The sequence below is a fragment of the Gambusia affinis genome, linkage group LG08, assembly GCF_019740435.1.
Source record: "Gambusia affinis linkage group LG08, SWU_Gaff_1.0, whole genome shotgun sequence".
NCBI lineage: Eukaryota > Metazoa > Chordata > Actinopteri > Cyprinodontiformes > Poeciliidae > Gambusia > Gambusia affinis.
Window position 1 is genome coordinate 2,334,885 of NC_057875.1, and position 14,430 is coordinate 2,349,314.

General features: G+C 40.3%; 1 protein-coding gene across 3 annotated transcripts; it reads left to right on the forward strand.

Moving 5' to 3' along the window:
* The first annotated feature begins 6,076 nt into the window (after positions 1–6,076).
* On the forward strand, positions 6,077–14,190 carry det1 (DET1 partner of COP1 E3 ubiquitin ligase). Of its 3 annotated transcripts, none has more exons than XM_044124988.1 (9): positions 6,077–6,295; positions 7,710–7,989; positions 8,706–8,972; positions 9,043–9,255; positions 10,518–10,741; positions 10,839–10,968; positions 11,438–11,628; positions 12,696–12,887; positions 13,608–14,190. In XM_044124988.1, the coding sequence occupies exons 2-9, from the start codon at positions 7,741–7,743 to the stop codon at positions 13,795–13,797; spliced, it is 1,656 nt and encodes a 551-aa protein (XP_043980923.1). In that variant the 5' UTR covers positions 6,077–6,295; positions 7,710–7,740; the 3' UTR covers positions 13,798–14,190. The 3 variants fall into 3 exon arrangements, with proteins under 3 accessions (XP_043980923.1, XP_043980921.1, XP_043980922.1); XM_044124986.1 differs by having other exon boundaries at positions 6,091–6,295; positions 7,657–7,989; XM_044124987.1 differs by having other exon boundaries at positions 6,091–6,295; positions 7,660–7,989.
* Positions 14,191–14,430: the final 240 nt, after the last annotated feature.

Sequence of the window (14,430 nt, forward strand, 5' to 3'; positions counted from 1 at the left end):
ACCAGTCCTGTTTAGTCCGCTTTAATCAAACTTCAGTCCGTTTGTCTAGAAAGTCCAGTTTGTTTTATGAGGTGTGAATGTGTAATCAAACTCCAGTCCATCTACAAACCTCGGTTTCTGTTCGTGTGAAGTGAACTCTGGTGCGGTTTGAATGTAAATGTGAACGCCAAGCAGACCAGAGACTGATCCAAAAGCAGGAAGAGGGCATTCTGGGTAATTACAACCAAAACAAATGTGCTTGCCTCACGCTAACGGGAGAAATGGCTCGTAATTTTCTACCAAAGACAAAAAGAAATCCTCCAACCGCTTAAATCGGACACTACTCCTTTTTCAGTCACATTCTGTGAAGGAGGAAGTTGAGCTCAGTGTCTTCTGAGGCTTTTAGTAATTTCCTTAGATAGTTCTTGGTGCAGCTCTGTTCACCGTAATACAAAAATTAAATATACTGATATTAAAATTAAAAACAGATTGTAAAAACAGATAGAAGCTTTAATTTCCCTTCAGTGAACATATAGGAACAAACTCAGCTGCTTTCCCCCGTCGTCTAACGTCATGCCTCTCCAGAATATAATTGATATTGAAAATGTTTAACATTTAGCAGGAAGCCTCCATTAAAACCAATCACACAGACGAAGAAAAACATGTGTACATTCACAGCTTCCTGAGACCGAGAAGTTATTTTCAGCTAACCTAAATAACAGACGGCTGGAGGAACACAGGCGGTTAATTGAGAGAGAGAAAAGTTGAAATTAATGATGCTTTGCTGAAAATGTTCACTTTTTTTTCTTTCTTTCATTTTTTTAATAAATCAGCAGCAGAATTGGGAAGATGCAGTTCCTGTTCTCCAAAATGATTTCAAAATGTGTTGGATTTACTGGAAAATAGAGAAAATTTCAGGTTTGCAGTTTTTCACTCGCATCGCAGAAAACTGATTTATTCTCATTAATGTGTTTTCATATTACCTAGACCTTTATAAACACCCCCACACAGTCAGCCAGGACACAAAGAGCACACTATGAGACATTATACATCAGCGCGCGTGATTGTGTCTAAATTAGATTTGCGTTTGTTTCAATGTGTGAATTTCTTCAGACTTTGACAGAAAGTCAACTTCATCTTATCGGTTGATGTGTGTTTTATTCCAGGAATAGATTGTGTTTCAGGATATTACAAGACAATAAAGGGAAATTTCAAATTGTAATAATTTATATTTTCTGTTTGTTTTGGTTTTCAAATTCACTACTTTAAATTAGATTGAAAAAAGGCTACAAAGCCCTGTAAAGCTTTTATGTAGTGAGTTTTGATGATAACCTCTAAATACTGTAAAATGTAATTTTAAAAATTGTATAGTTATTATTATTGTGTCTATATACTTTCAAAATTAAGTTCTAATTAAATCAAAAGCTAATAAGCAAATTTTTGGATTCAAGCATCATTAGTTTATATTTTGATTGAATTCCTTAGTGAATTCAAACACAATGTAAACATTTTTTAGTTGTGTATTTGTTGAAACTGCACGTTTTTGTACTTCCATCTGAGTCTCTACTGTTTCTACAAACAGTTGAAGTGGCTAAAAAACGTTTTCCAGCAATAAGTTAATGTTTTGTTTTTTTTTTGGTGTATGAAAACAAGCCATTTCAAAACCCTCCTGAATGAGTACTGTCCTGTTACCCAGCAACCCCAGCTGAGCCCAGCTCGTTACCTAGCAACCCCAGCTGAGCCCAGCCCGTTACCTAGCAACCGCAGCTGAGCCCAGCCCGTTACCTAGCAACCGCAGCTGAGCCCAGCCCGTTACCTAGCAACCCCAGCTGAGCCCAGCCCGTTACCTAGCAACCGCAGCTGAGCCCTGCCCGTTACCTAGCAACCGCAGCTGAGCCCAGCTCGTTACCTAGAACCCCAGCTGAGCCCGGCCCGTTACCTAGCAACCCCAGCTGACCCCAGCCCGTTACCTGGCAACCCAAACGGAGGTCAAGCTCCAGTGCATCTACAGTTGCAAAATTGTGTATTTGTTTGCAGATATTTTCACATGTATGTAAGATCAGTTGTAAAGGTTGATTTGGGGGCGTGGCCAGCAGCAGCTTATTTTCATAAAAGTGACAAGACGCCCTAAAACAGTTGTGATTTACTGCAAAAAATGTAAAGAACGTGTTTATTTTCAGGTAACCTTTAAACACCAAATGGTTTGGTGAATTAGAGGATATGATCGCTCAGCAGGTCTTGATGCTCAATTCCTATTTTTTGCTGAAATCAGATTTTTTTTCCCCTGTGGTTGTTCTTACTACTAATTACATTAAATCAGACTTCTCTGTAAATGGTTTGCATTGATGTCACACATTATTACTGCCGTACATTTTATGGCAGTTATAATGGCTGCTGGATTGACGAGGTTGGGATGTGATGCGTTCATGGACATGGACTGATTCCATAATTTTGTATTATTATAATTTTCATTGTTTACATCCAGTTTTACCTCATCTGGCTTCTTCTGGAGGAAAAGTCGGATAAAATGCAACATGACCGTTAGATGAAAGTGCAACAAATAATTTTTTTTGTGGGTGAGACGATTAAAATTGGGCCGTTTAGTTGCATGTAAAGTTGATGTAACCTAAAAAATATTGCAGGACAGTCTCCGGACAGAAGAACATTGTACAAATCAGACTACACCCTTTCAACCAAAGTGGCTTGTGACTTTTGGAGGTTGCATTTATTTGAGGAAATTACTATAATAAAAAATTCCAGTTGCCCTGCTCCAGTCCTGTCCTCTAATTCACTGACCTGCAGAGAAGGACAGGAAATAAAAGCGTATTTTAGAGGTTTCTGGACCTCTTCCGGCTCTGGTCCGTGCACGGCTAAAACACAAAAAGCTGCGTCTTCGTGTCCCTCTCTGCCCCCCGTTGTTCCGTCTTCCGCCGAGAGGCTGCCGGACCATAATGCATTTGTGATCACAGTAATTTCTCTGTAAAAAGCAGAAATCTTCCACTATCACAAAAAGACATGAAAAGTTCAGGTGCATACGGATTGGAAAGTTACAGTCTAAAAATGTCCTATTGTGCTCTGAAATTACGCTGGATGGAAAAGTTAAAAGCTTTTGTTAAATGCCAAACAGAACTGTCTGCGATGAAAAGATGGGGGAAGAGAGGAAGAGGTAAAACAATGTGTCTCGATTTGCTTCCCAAGCTTAGAATAACCTTTTCTAAGTGCCTTTTTTCTATATAGGAGCTTCACGCTATATTCTTAAAGCAAATGCTCTTTTACAACAAAAATTTTTTATAATGATGATAATCACTGCAATTCAGGAGCTTGTTCTATGTTCAACTCCATTATTCTCTTTTCCAAAGCCCTCTGGCCTTTCTCCTTTAAACTTTTAAAACATGGCCTTCCCGCATTTCTTCCCTCTGAGCCGCTGAAAGGAACTTAAAAGTTTTCCAGCGTCTCCATTTTGCAGGAAAGGGTGCTTGGACCTGAGAGCGTGCAGTCAAGAGCAAAATGTGTTTCACCTACAAAAGAGGTGAGAACAGGGGCAGGAAGAATGGACAGCGTACATTTTGGGTTGTGAAAAGCCCTCAAGGAAGAAAATAATATTTAAAAAAAGTGCCTGTGTTTTTTTGAAAAAAGAGTTCAGAAACACTCAGATGTAACTCTGTTCTTCACAGGCTGATGCTAAAAGCTAAGGCGAGCGTCCGGCATGCCGAGCGGCTTATTAGAGGGACAATAACCGCAGAACAACCGCAGGACAGGGCATGGTCCTCCCTGCGCAACACACACACACACACACCTGCACATGTGCATGCAGACCACCTGCGCTGCTAACGCATGTGCACACCTGAATGCAAGCATGGAGACTCGCTCGTCCACGTGTTGAGGGGAAGGTTTAATCAGCCGCAGATGAAAAGGAAAATGCCATTAGATTTTTAAAGTGGATAATTTCACATTCTTCTCTTCATTCATTTTTCTTTTCAAGCTCGCCTTTTATGCCCGATACATGTGCTTTTATGGAAAATTGCAACATTTAATCGAGACTCTTCGGTCAGAGATAATTGCGCTAAGAACCATTAGCGCCTGTCCAAGACCGATGAACTTTTTTCTGTTTTTTATCTCCTTTCTTTTTGCGGAGATGTTCCCTGCCTGTGAGAACATGCTCCACAGAAAGAGGAGAATCGTAATTTAATTATCTGCCATTATGGGGAGCAAAACGCATGTCGCCTCCGGGTCGCATATGCTGCATGCTGTTATAAACAAATCAGTTAAATAAATTACGCTAAACAAACCAGCCTGTCATATACACTCCAGGTACTGCAGCCGAACGTCTGGTGTTTGTTTCTGATTTTTACTTTTTTTCTCTCATTTTTTCTTTTTCTGCAAATTTTACTCAAAGCAATTATAATCATATTGAAAGTTTTCTGGGGCACTCGTGCTCCTCACCTGCTAACCTCCACGCCCCCCACCTGATCAGTAAATTGGCATCTCAGTGAGATCAGCAGGTGTAAATTTGCCCTACATTTTCTTTCTCTTTTCTTGGCCACAATGAGGTTTTTCCTGAAACTTGAATCTCATCTATGTTCACTGTGATCCACAGAGATTCATAATTCACTCTTGTTTTTACATTAAATATATGTAAAATATTGGGAATTTCAACACAAAATTCAGTTTGGATTAATTTACAAGGAAAGTAAAACGTCAAATGAAGTTGGGAGCATGGAGCGTTTAATATCAGAACACATAACAGTCAGATGCTTAACGCATGTTTTCCACCTGATAGATTTGGTTTAGATGGGAACCAAAATTTCAACATTTGTTATATTTTCAGCAGCTGCGGTTCTCTTTCTCACTGCACGGACTCAAAAGAAACCAAACCCTTTGAGCAAACTGTTCCTGTCCGTGCCTGTGGGGGCGCTGCACCAGGATCTACTGAAGGAAACAACATGACAACCTCTGAAGAAGCCGCTGAGCGCAATCTCTTGCTTCACAAAGTGTACATAAAAATGGAGCGGCATTGGATTTTAGTGGTCCATGAGTCATTTGTCCTGCTAACACTAACTACATATGTTTGTTTGGTTGTATTTACCCAGAATGCCGTGCTCTTTCCTCCACTTCCACTTTTTGGAGCGTTTTGGAGTGTTTAGTTTGAAGCTATATACTTCAAACTAAGCTGAATCTTAGCAATTTTCAGTAAATACATAGTTGGAAGCTAAATTTTCAATTTTTAACTATATATGTTGCTTCCTAAGTAAATATTTAGTTTGAATGTAAGTATTTAGCTTGGACCTAAATATTTAGTTAACTAAATAATAACATGATTTTCACTATCACAGCAATAATTTTGTCAAAGTACCGGTTTTCTAGCTCCGTTAGCATTTCCAGCAGCAATAGCTTGTCTTTGATGTTTCTCCCAGCGTCTGTAGCGCTGTGTCCGGTTCAGCAATAGCTGTTCTGAGTTCGGTCGGATCGGTGATGTCAGTACCGCAGGCAGTACAAATGTTCTGGAGAAATGTCCCAGGTCCAGATTAGGTTCTTCGGATTTTGTGTTCCACTCCGGCTCTTGCACTGCGCTCTCCTTTCTTTCATGTGGGAAATTAACCAGATTCGCCTCAATTTTTATTTTTATAATAGTGGCAAAATTACATCAGTCAACCTAAACAACTACTTTAAAGTTTGTCTTCCTGTGTTTACTCTGTAGATTCCAGAACAGAATGGACCATTATGTGTCATCAACCCATCGGTGAAAAAATGGCGACCTCCATGGCTGAAAAATATAGCAAAATATGTACATTTTTGAAGTAATTATGAGTTTTGGCACACCGCAAATAGTTGTTTTTAGATTACAGGAAAGTTGCAACATGTTTAGGCCAATGTGTTCAACCAATCCTGGATCCTTTCAACAAAAAAATAGTTGTAAATATTTAAAAAAAAATTCTCTTTGCCTTTTTTTCCACCCTCTAAAGTTTATATTATTTTATTGTAATTCCTTACGATAGGAGTGCTTTAAAATCAACCTCTTTGTTTGTGCCCACAATTTTGGCTAATAAACCTGACTTTTGATGAGAAACTGCAATACCACTTTCTGTCTGTAGCCTAGGTGGTGGCGCTGTGATCCGCAGTCTTCTTCTTCGTTACCTGTCGGCTTCCTTAACAACAAGCAGAGCCGAAGCTCCAGATCCTCTCGGACTCTTTGGAGAAATATGGTTCATTAGCGTTACATTTGCACCTAGATTTGGATTTTATGAGATAAATTACCCTTGATGTCTCAGTTTAAACGGAGAGAGATGCCGAAGATCTTGAAATTTACTCATTAACGGTAAGCTTTTGTCGAAGTTAAGCCTCATTTTCTGCTAAATTTTATGAACTTGGAGGAACAGACAGCAAGTCAGTTCACTCAGGTAGACATTAGTTTGTAAATTAATTTGTATTTATTGCCAAATTAGAGAAGTATTATGTTCATGCTGAGAGTTTAGGGGTAATATTTAGCTTTAATGACTAATGAATTACAAAGAGGAGCTGCAGCTCTAAACATTTAGCCAGCTTTGTTTCTTTTAGCTCATGAAAGATGTTTCCATTTTCTTTTTTACATCTCTTTTAGCCTGAAAGGCCTTTAATAAAGTAGTTTTAATTGCACCATTTGGTCTAAAACATATATTTATATTCGGAGTTTCATTCATTTAACCAAATACGTTCTGCTGTTGATGGAAGAGTCACATATTTGTTTTATTCATTGCTATTAGCTTCAGTCTCTCTGTGTGTTTTGACTGCTTTTGTTTTATATTTCACTTGTTTGTTTGTTTGGGTTTTTTTGTTGTTCTGTTTCAGATATTTTAAGATAACATAAAAAATCTTTGCTTTCTGACATTAAATCAGACAAGGGTTTGGTTTTATTTTCTAATACCAAAATAATGACAGAAAGAATTATTTCATTGTTTTTTTTTTATCTTAATTTACATTTTCTCATTATTTATGAGAAACGCCTTTGGAAGTGTAAATCACCATAGTTTACTGACATTTTAGTTTCAAAAAGCACTGATTAATATCTGTCAGTCCCGATTTTGCAAAATATTCTTGATCAGGTAAAAGTGACAATGTTCCCCGTCCATAATGGCAGATCTGTTCAGTCTAATTCTATACTTTGAGCTCTGAGCAACATCATGCTTTATTATTTATTTTAGATTATATTTAGAATCCCTAATTGCACTTTCTGAACCATTTGAAAGAAGGTTTGTTGCAGTTTATGTTCCACCAAGGTATTCAATCTAATTTTTTTTTGTTAGTTTCTTTTTTATTAATTTTACATTAGCTGTTATTCTCCTAATTGCCCTGACTGAATAAATTAAAGTTGTCTTACATCTTTAACCAAGATTGTGACGCTTTTGGTGTATTTAATGTGTTGTAATAGTGCAGCGTTATCAAATAAATTTGTAATTCAGTGCAGTTATGTCTGGGTTTAAAAAAAAAAGAAAGAAACATATTCAGAACTGTTTTTCTGTATGGGATCAGTATTGGCCAATGCTAAACCTCAGATACTGGTAACAGACATGAAAAAAGTGGATCAGTTCATACCTAATTTTGTCTCATTACTTACAGAACTGGTGTGACTGGGTCAGATTTGTTGGCCTCCTTCGTAGCACCATCACCGATTCTTATTCTTCCTCTTCTGTCCTTCCACAGCAGACGGGACAATGCTAACTCATTTTTCTTACCTCATCGCCCATCTAACGTAGCGACGTTTGAAACAGTCCTGTGATTGCCGCCATGGAAGAGGACGTCCTGACCCTGAAGCCCAGGCGGATCCAGAACCAGAACGTCGTCTACCGCCTGGAGAAGCGAAGGGTCTGCTCCGGTCGACCCGGGGCCCACTGGTACCGGGTTCGCTGCTTTCACCAGAACCTGTTCCCGAACTTCACCGTGGTGAACGTGGAGAAGCCGCCCTGCTTCCTCAGGAAGTTCTCACCGGATGGACGCTACTTCATCGCCTTCTCCTCGGACCAGACGTCGCTGGAAGTAAGAGGAGAATCCTGAATCGTTTCAACCATTTTAGCTTTATTTTGTTGTGATATTTTGTGTAGTTCAGTTCATTTTAACTAGTTTTTAGAGGCTATTTGTTAGCTTTTATTAGTTAAATATTGCATTGTGATCATGCATGTACCAGTTGCATAATAAATAGGCCTGTCATTATAACAAATTTTGCTGGATGATAAGTTGTCCCAGAAATTATTTTAATAAACTCAAATATTGCCAATCTGAGATCATTTCACTTCTAAAAGACATTTAAAGGATTCAAGGATTTTAAACTCCTGCAACATAAACTTGTTGGCACTCAAAAAAGCTATAAATAAAATCAAGTTAATAAAATAAATGCCAAAATTATTGAGTATACAGTTATAAATATAATAAATATGTATATTTACAGTTCTATTTTTCCCCACGTTATAAGTAGATTTATCTTCCAGTGGAACTAGTAATTTTTTAAAAACAATATTAAGGATTATTAACTTAAAACAAACTCCTATATCTTGCTGAAATGTTACTTCTAAGTTAGTTTTGTCTTATTTCAAGTGTATTAAGATATTTGCCCTAGAAACTAGACCAAAAATACCTAGTAAAATTTTATGTTTTTGGAGCATATAAAGACAAAACCAAAGGCTGTTATATCTTTAATTTCAGTATTTTTAGTTAGTTTTAGCTGTGAGCTGAATTTGGTTGCTATTCTCTTTCAGATTTATGAATACCAAGGCTGCCAGGCAGCTCAGGACCTGCTGAGAGGCCAGGAAGGAGAGACTCTGTCCACCGCCAACGACCAGTGCTCCCTCAACATCCGCAGCCGCCTCTTCCAGCGCTTCTTCTCGCTGCTCCATGTCACCAACGTGGCTTCGAATGGAGAGCACCTGAACCGCGAGTGCAGCCTCTTCACTGATGACTGCAGATACGTCATCGTCGGCTCCGCCGTCTACGTCCCTGACGATCCGCCGCCGTACTTCTTCGAGGTAATGAGCTTCAGTTTGAGCGAAAAGCAGCCGAGTTGGAAGGTTTTATTTATAGCTGACGTTCCACCAGGTGTATCGCAACAACGAGTCAGTGACTCCCAACCCTCGGTCTCCGCTGGAGGATTACTCCCTGCACATCATTGACCTGCACACCGGCAGGCTGTGCGACACCAGGTCCTTCAAGTGTGATAAGATCATCCTGTCTCACAACCAGGGCCTCTACCTCTACAGGAACATCCTGGCCGTGCTGTCGGTCCAGCAGCAGACCATCCACGTCTTTCAGGTGAGCAGGTCGTCCCCTAAGGGGTTAAATCCTTCACTAGGGAATCTGCAACATGTTCAGATGATTTAGGCAGCAGGGCAACTAAACTGGGCTAATTATTCTGGTTTGTTTAGGTGGAAAATGTGTCATTTAGAATAGGCGATGTGAACTGAAACAAACAAAAAAATCTAAAAAGTGCATTTAAATTCCCAGATGATCTGCAAAGTATTTCAGATATTTTGGAAAGTGGTGCAGCTTTGTCTGGACTAATTTTTCTGATTTATTTAGCTGAGAAATGGGTTGTTTAAAAAACGTTGTGAACTGAAGCCAAAAAATCTGAAAAGTGCGGCCTGCATTTAAGTTCCTTGATGATTTACAAAGTTTTTCAGATCGTTTAGGCATCAGTGCAGCTTATCTGGACTTATCTTTCTGGTTGGTTATCTGAGAAATCATTCATTGAAAATTAAACATTGTGATGCGAAACAACGGAAATCTGAAAAGTGCAGCATGCATTTAATTTCACCCCATTTATTAATATTACCCTGAATTAAACCCAGTTCAGCTTTGTTTCCTGATGTCATTTCAGTAGTAAACGTCTTTGTGTTTAATGTTCTCTGAGTATTAATCCAGATATTCTCTGAAGGCCTGAGGTTCTTTAGAGAACAACCAGAATCATGGAGACCAAGGGAAATATTTACTTATGTACTCCAGACTCCCCCTAGTGGTCTGGGGTAAAAACACATAAAGTATGATGCACCTTTTCTTTAATTAGTCCAAGTTTCTTCTGGACATCCTGTCTTTACTGAGCGTTTAGTCCTACATGATTTGATGGTCGATTCCCCCTAGTGGCCTGGAGGACTTTGAGTTTTTGGAGCATTTTATATTTGCTGTTTTTCTGTATTTCCCCTTTTGCTTGCATTTTCTGCCTTTACAGCTTTTTTCTTTGGCTGCGTTTCTGTGGTGCGTTTGTTTTTTATGTGTGTGTTGGAGTTTGCAGCATGCTGGTCACCATTAAAGAGTAAAACATCCAACAGCAACGCTACAAAAGAACAGCTGAAAAAGAAAAGATCCAGATACTGAAAACTGATGCAGTGACCCAGTCAAAGTCCAGACCTCAACTAACTGAAATGGTGTTGCATTACGAGTGATGGATGGAAGAATGTCGTCCAGTTTTATTAAAAACCTGTTTTTGTTTTGTTTTTTTTAAACAAAACATTTAATGTTTTTGTAGATATTTAAACACACGTTCACCTGCTGCCTTCTGTCTCTTCTTCTGTCCTCAGGTGACGCCTGACGGGACGTTTCTGGACGTGAGGACAATCGGGCGCTTCTGTTACGAGGACGACCTGCTGACGCTGTCGGCGGTTTACGCGGAAGCTCAGGCGGAGAGCCAGACTGGCTTCCCGCGCCTCTACACAGACAAAACCATCAACTCCCTGAAGCACAGGCTGCTGGTGTACCTGTGGCGGCGAGCCGAGCAGGACGGCAGCGCCACCGCCAAGAGGAGGTGACGACGCCCATTCACAAAGCTCCCATTCGCAGTTACATTTTTTAGTTGAATATGTCTGAGGGTTGTTAGGTTCTGACCTGAGTCGTTCTGTCAGGTTTTTCCAGTTCTTCGATCAGCTCAGGCGGCTCCGGATGTGGAAGATGCAGCTGCTGGACGAGCATCACCTCTTCATCAAATACACCAGCGAAGACGTGGTGACGCTCAGAGTCACCGACCCGTCGCAGGTATGCATTCCTCCCCCACCGCTCTTTGTCCCGCTGCCCCGGTTTCCTCGGATGAGGAGAATGTTCCCCTGTCGGGTTTCCAAGGAAACGATTGTCCAACGGATTCTGCTCAGTCCTGAGCTTCACTTGTCGCAGGAACAGAAGGATTTAATTAATCCTCAGTTCATTTAAATGGAGTCTGAGCAGATAAAGATGGTTTATTTAGCATATAGAATTTTCCAAACACACACGGTGACTTGAAAACTAGTTACACTACAGTGTCCTAGTCAAATCTTCTAAAAAATACAAATGGAGAAATTTAATCAAACCTTCTCACTTTGTTTTCAACTGTTTTTGTTTTTTTGGATTGATTGGTTGAGTACATGACTGGATGGATGGATGGATTTCTCTAACAGAAAGTCTTTCTTCTTATCTTTTTCTCTGAGCCCTTTGCACTGTGTTAACCTTTGACCCCTGACCTCTCTACCAGCCGTCGTTCTTTGTGGTGTACAACATGGTGTCCACGGAGGTTCTGGCCGTGTTCGAGAACACGTCGGACCAGCTGCTGGAGCTGTTTGAGAACTTCTGTGACCTGTTCAGGAACGCCACGCTGCACAGCCAGGCCGTCCAGTTCCCCTGCTCCGCCTCCTCCAACAACTACGCCCGCCAGGTCCAGAGAAGGTACAGCTCCGCCGCCGTTCTGCCGCCGTGGTCCGAACGGACAGGATGTCTCACAGACAGACGTTAGGACGAAGTAGAGATGCCCGGGGGAGTCAAGAGCAGAAACAGGAAGGAGATCCGGGCCGTTAACCTGGTCAACTAACCGGGGATCTGATTGAATTTCACCCATTCTGGTCACAAAACCCTTTATGGGAGGAAAAGCTTTGGTTGAGCTTAAAGGGATTTATTATGATTAGAAAGTCACATTTTACACGTCGAATTTACATAATAGTGCCTCTTTAAGAAACCAAAAACACCCAGTTGTTTTGTTTTTCTGCAATAAGTTGATGTCTTTTGATGTATGCAAAACGAGCCGTTTCAAAAGCTTACAGAATGTAACATCACAAATCAGCAGGGACTGCCCCGTTACCTAGCAACCACAGCAAAGCCCAGCACGTCACCTAGCAACCACAGCAAAGCCCAGCACGTCACCTAGCAACCACAGCAAAGCCCAGCACGTCACCTAGCAACCACAGCAAAGCCCAGCACGTCACCTAGCAACCACAGCAAAGCCCAGCACGTCACCTAGCAACCACAGCAAAGTCCAGCACGTCACCTAGCAACCCAAATGGAGCGCCAGTACATTTGGTTAGTTGGTTTGGTCGCTGTACAATGGCTGCTGGAAAACACAAGAGTTTTGTTGTTGACTTATCATCCAGATACCACTTGCTGCATTCTTGTTGGTTGTGCAGGAGGCTCCACTTCTGCTTTTCAAAGATGTATGGTTGTATTGTTCTGCATCTGTTTGCAGTGATTGTCATGTGCGAGTGTAAACATTGGGTTGGGGGGGGGGCATGGCCAGCAGCAGCTTATTTGGATTTAAAGAGTCCCTGAAGCAGCTGAAAACAGGCAGGACTGATCAGACGGAAATCTCATTGTTTAAAAATGATTTTTAATGAACGTGATTTGAACAGGATGCTTTGAACTGTCCTAATCTGTTTGAGGAAGCGTAATGGGTCACCTTTAGAGTGAAAAACAAAGCAGAACAAAGTGGAACTGAAGTATTTTTCCCTGTTTTTCCTCCCCAGATTCAAAGACACCATAGTGAACGCCAAATATGGCGGCCACACAGAGGCGGTGCGGCGGCTGCTCGGTCAGCTGCCCATCAGCGCCCAGTCGTACAGCAGCAGCCCTTACCTCGACCTGTCGCTCTTCAGCTACGACGACAAGTGGGTGTCGGTGATGGAGAGGCCCAAGACCTGCGGAGACCACCCCATCAGGTAGCCACTCCAATCAGGGCGCGCACACCTCCGGATGGCGCAGCCCTGCAGTCAGGCTAATGGGCTTTACATAGAGATGACTTCAACTGGAACAGCTTCTAGGGTTTTATTTGGCATTTAAAATCATCATGGAGGTTTGCTGTCACCTTTTGCTTCTTGTCGTTTTCTCAGCTGAAGTGCAAAGATGCAGCTTCGCTCCTTTCAGATTAACACTCCTTCCTTCTGCTGTTGGTTTCCACGTCTTTCATTCATCAACCGACTCTATTGTTTATGGATATACAAGTAAAAAGCATAAATATAAATAAATAATAGACTGAAATGCATTTTTAATAAAAAATAAATCTACAAAAATTATAATAAAACAATTCATACACACACACACACATATATAAATTACAAACGAATGAAACAATAGATTAAAAAAATTAATAAAGAAAGAATTAAATAGAAACATAAAACAATTAAAAATTTATCAGATTAAAAAGGAAAAAAAATTTAAATACTGTAAAAATAATGACGTTTAAAAAACTCAAATACTGTGTGTGTGTGTGTGTGTGTGTGTATGAAATCTATTAAATAAAAATATTTTAACAAATTTAATAATATATAAATACTGGTTTGTTTGTTTTTTGTTCATTTAAGGAAAATAAATGATTATTAATAAATACATGAAGACATGGTTAGATGCAGCAGTTTAACGGAGCCGCTCTGCCTCTGCAGGTTTTACGCCCGCGACGCCGGCCTGCTGAAGTTTAAGATCCAGGCGGGCCTTCTGGGTCGACCCGTTAACCACGCCGTGCGGCGCCTGGTGGCCTTCACCTTCCATCCCTTCGAACCATTCGCCATCTCCGTTCAGCGAACCAACGCGGAGTACGTGGTCAACTTCCACATGAGACACGTCTCTGCGTGACGGCGGAGCGTCGTCCTCCGCTCCTCACTCAGGGATCCTGGACATTTATATTTGCAAACGTCCAGACTCGAGTTTTCACTGGATTTTACAGTCTAGATATAAAAACTCTGAGATGTTCTCACAGCTGGACTTCAATATGAAACCAAAAAAGAAAAACAAGCGAATAGACGGATGATTAATGAAACTTTTACAGTTGGATAAGGAACATGAATTTTTTTTTCTGACTTTAAAATACTTTCACACTTTTAGAAAGTAAGATTAGGATCTTTTTTTCCTTCTCTGTTTCCTCTTTTTCTTTCTCATTTCCTGGTTCTTTTAATTTTTTTTATTGTTTTACTTTTTAATGTTTAACTCTACATATCCTACAGCGAATAAAATTCATTTGATTTTTAAGTTTTATCACCAAGGAGGTTTGACTTGTTCTCTCTAAAGAATCCTAAGAAATGTTCACTTGTATTGGAGAACTGGAAGATGAATCAGTTTAGTTTTAGTTTTTTCTCGTCTAGCTTACGTTGTAAAAGACACACACACAAAGTTACACTGTAAATAATTAACAGCAATATGTTTTGTTATTTAGTCTGTATAATGAGAAAAAAGTTTCATTTTTCTGTCATGTTTAAACGTCGCAGTTTC

Excerpts from the sequence above, each read along its gene's own strand:
- det1 (XM_044124988.1), top strand. The coding sequence starts at position 7,741 with ATGGAAGAGGACGTCCTGACCCTGAAGCCCAGGCGGATCCAGAACCAG. Across the intron at positions 8,973-9,042 it reads CGCCGCCGTACTTCTTCGAG|GTGTATCGCAACAACGAGTC; the intron begins GTAATGAGCTTC and ends ACGTTCCACCAG. Across the intron at positions 10,742-10,838 it reads AGCGCCACCGCCAAGAGGAG|GTTTTTCCAGTTCTTCGATC; the intron begins GTGACGACGCCC and ends TCGTTCTGTCAG.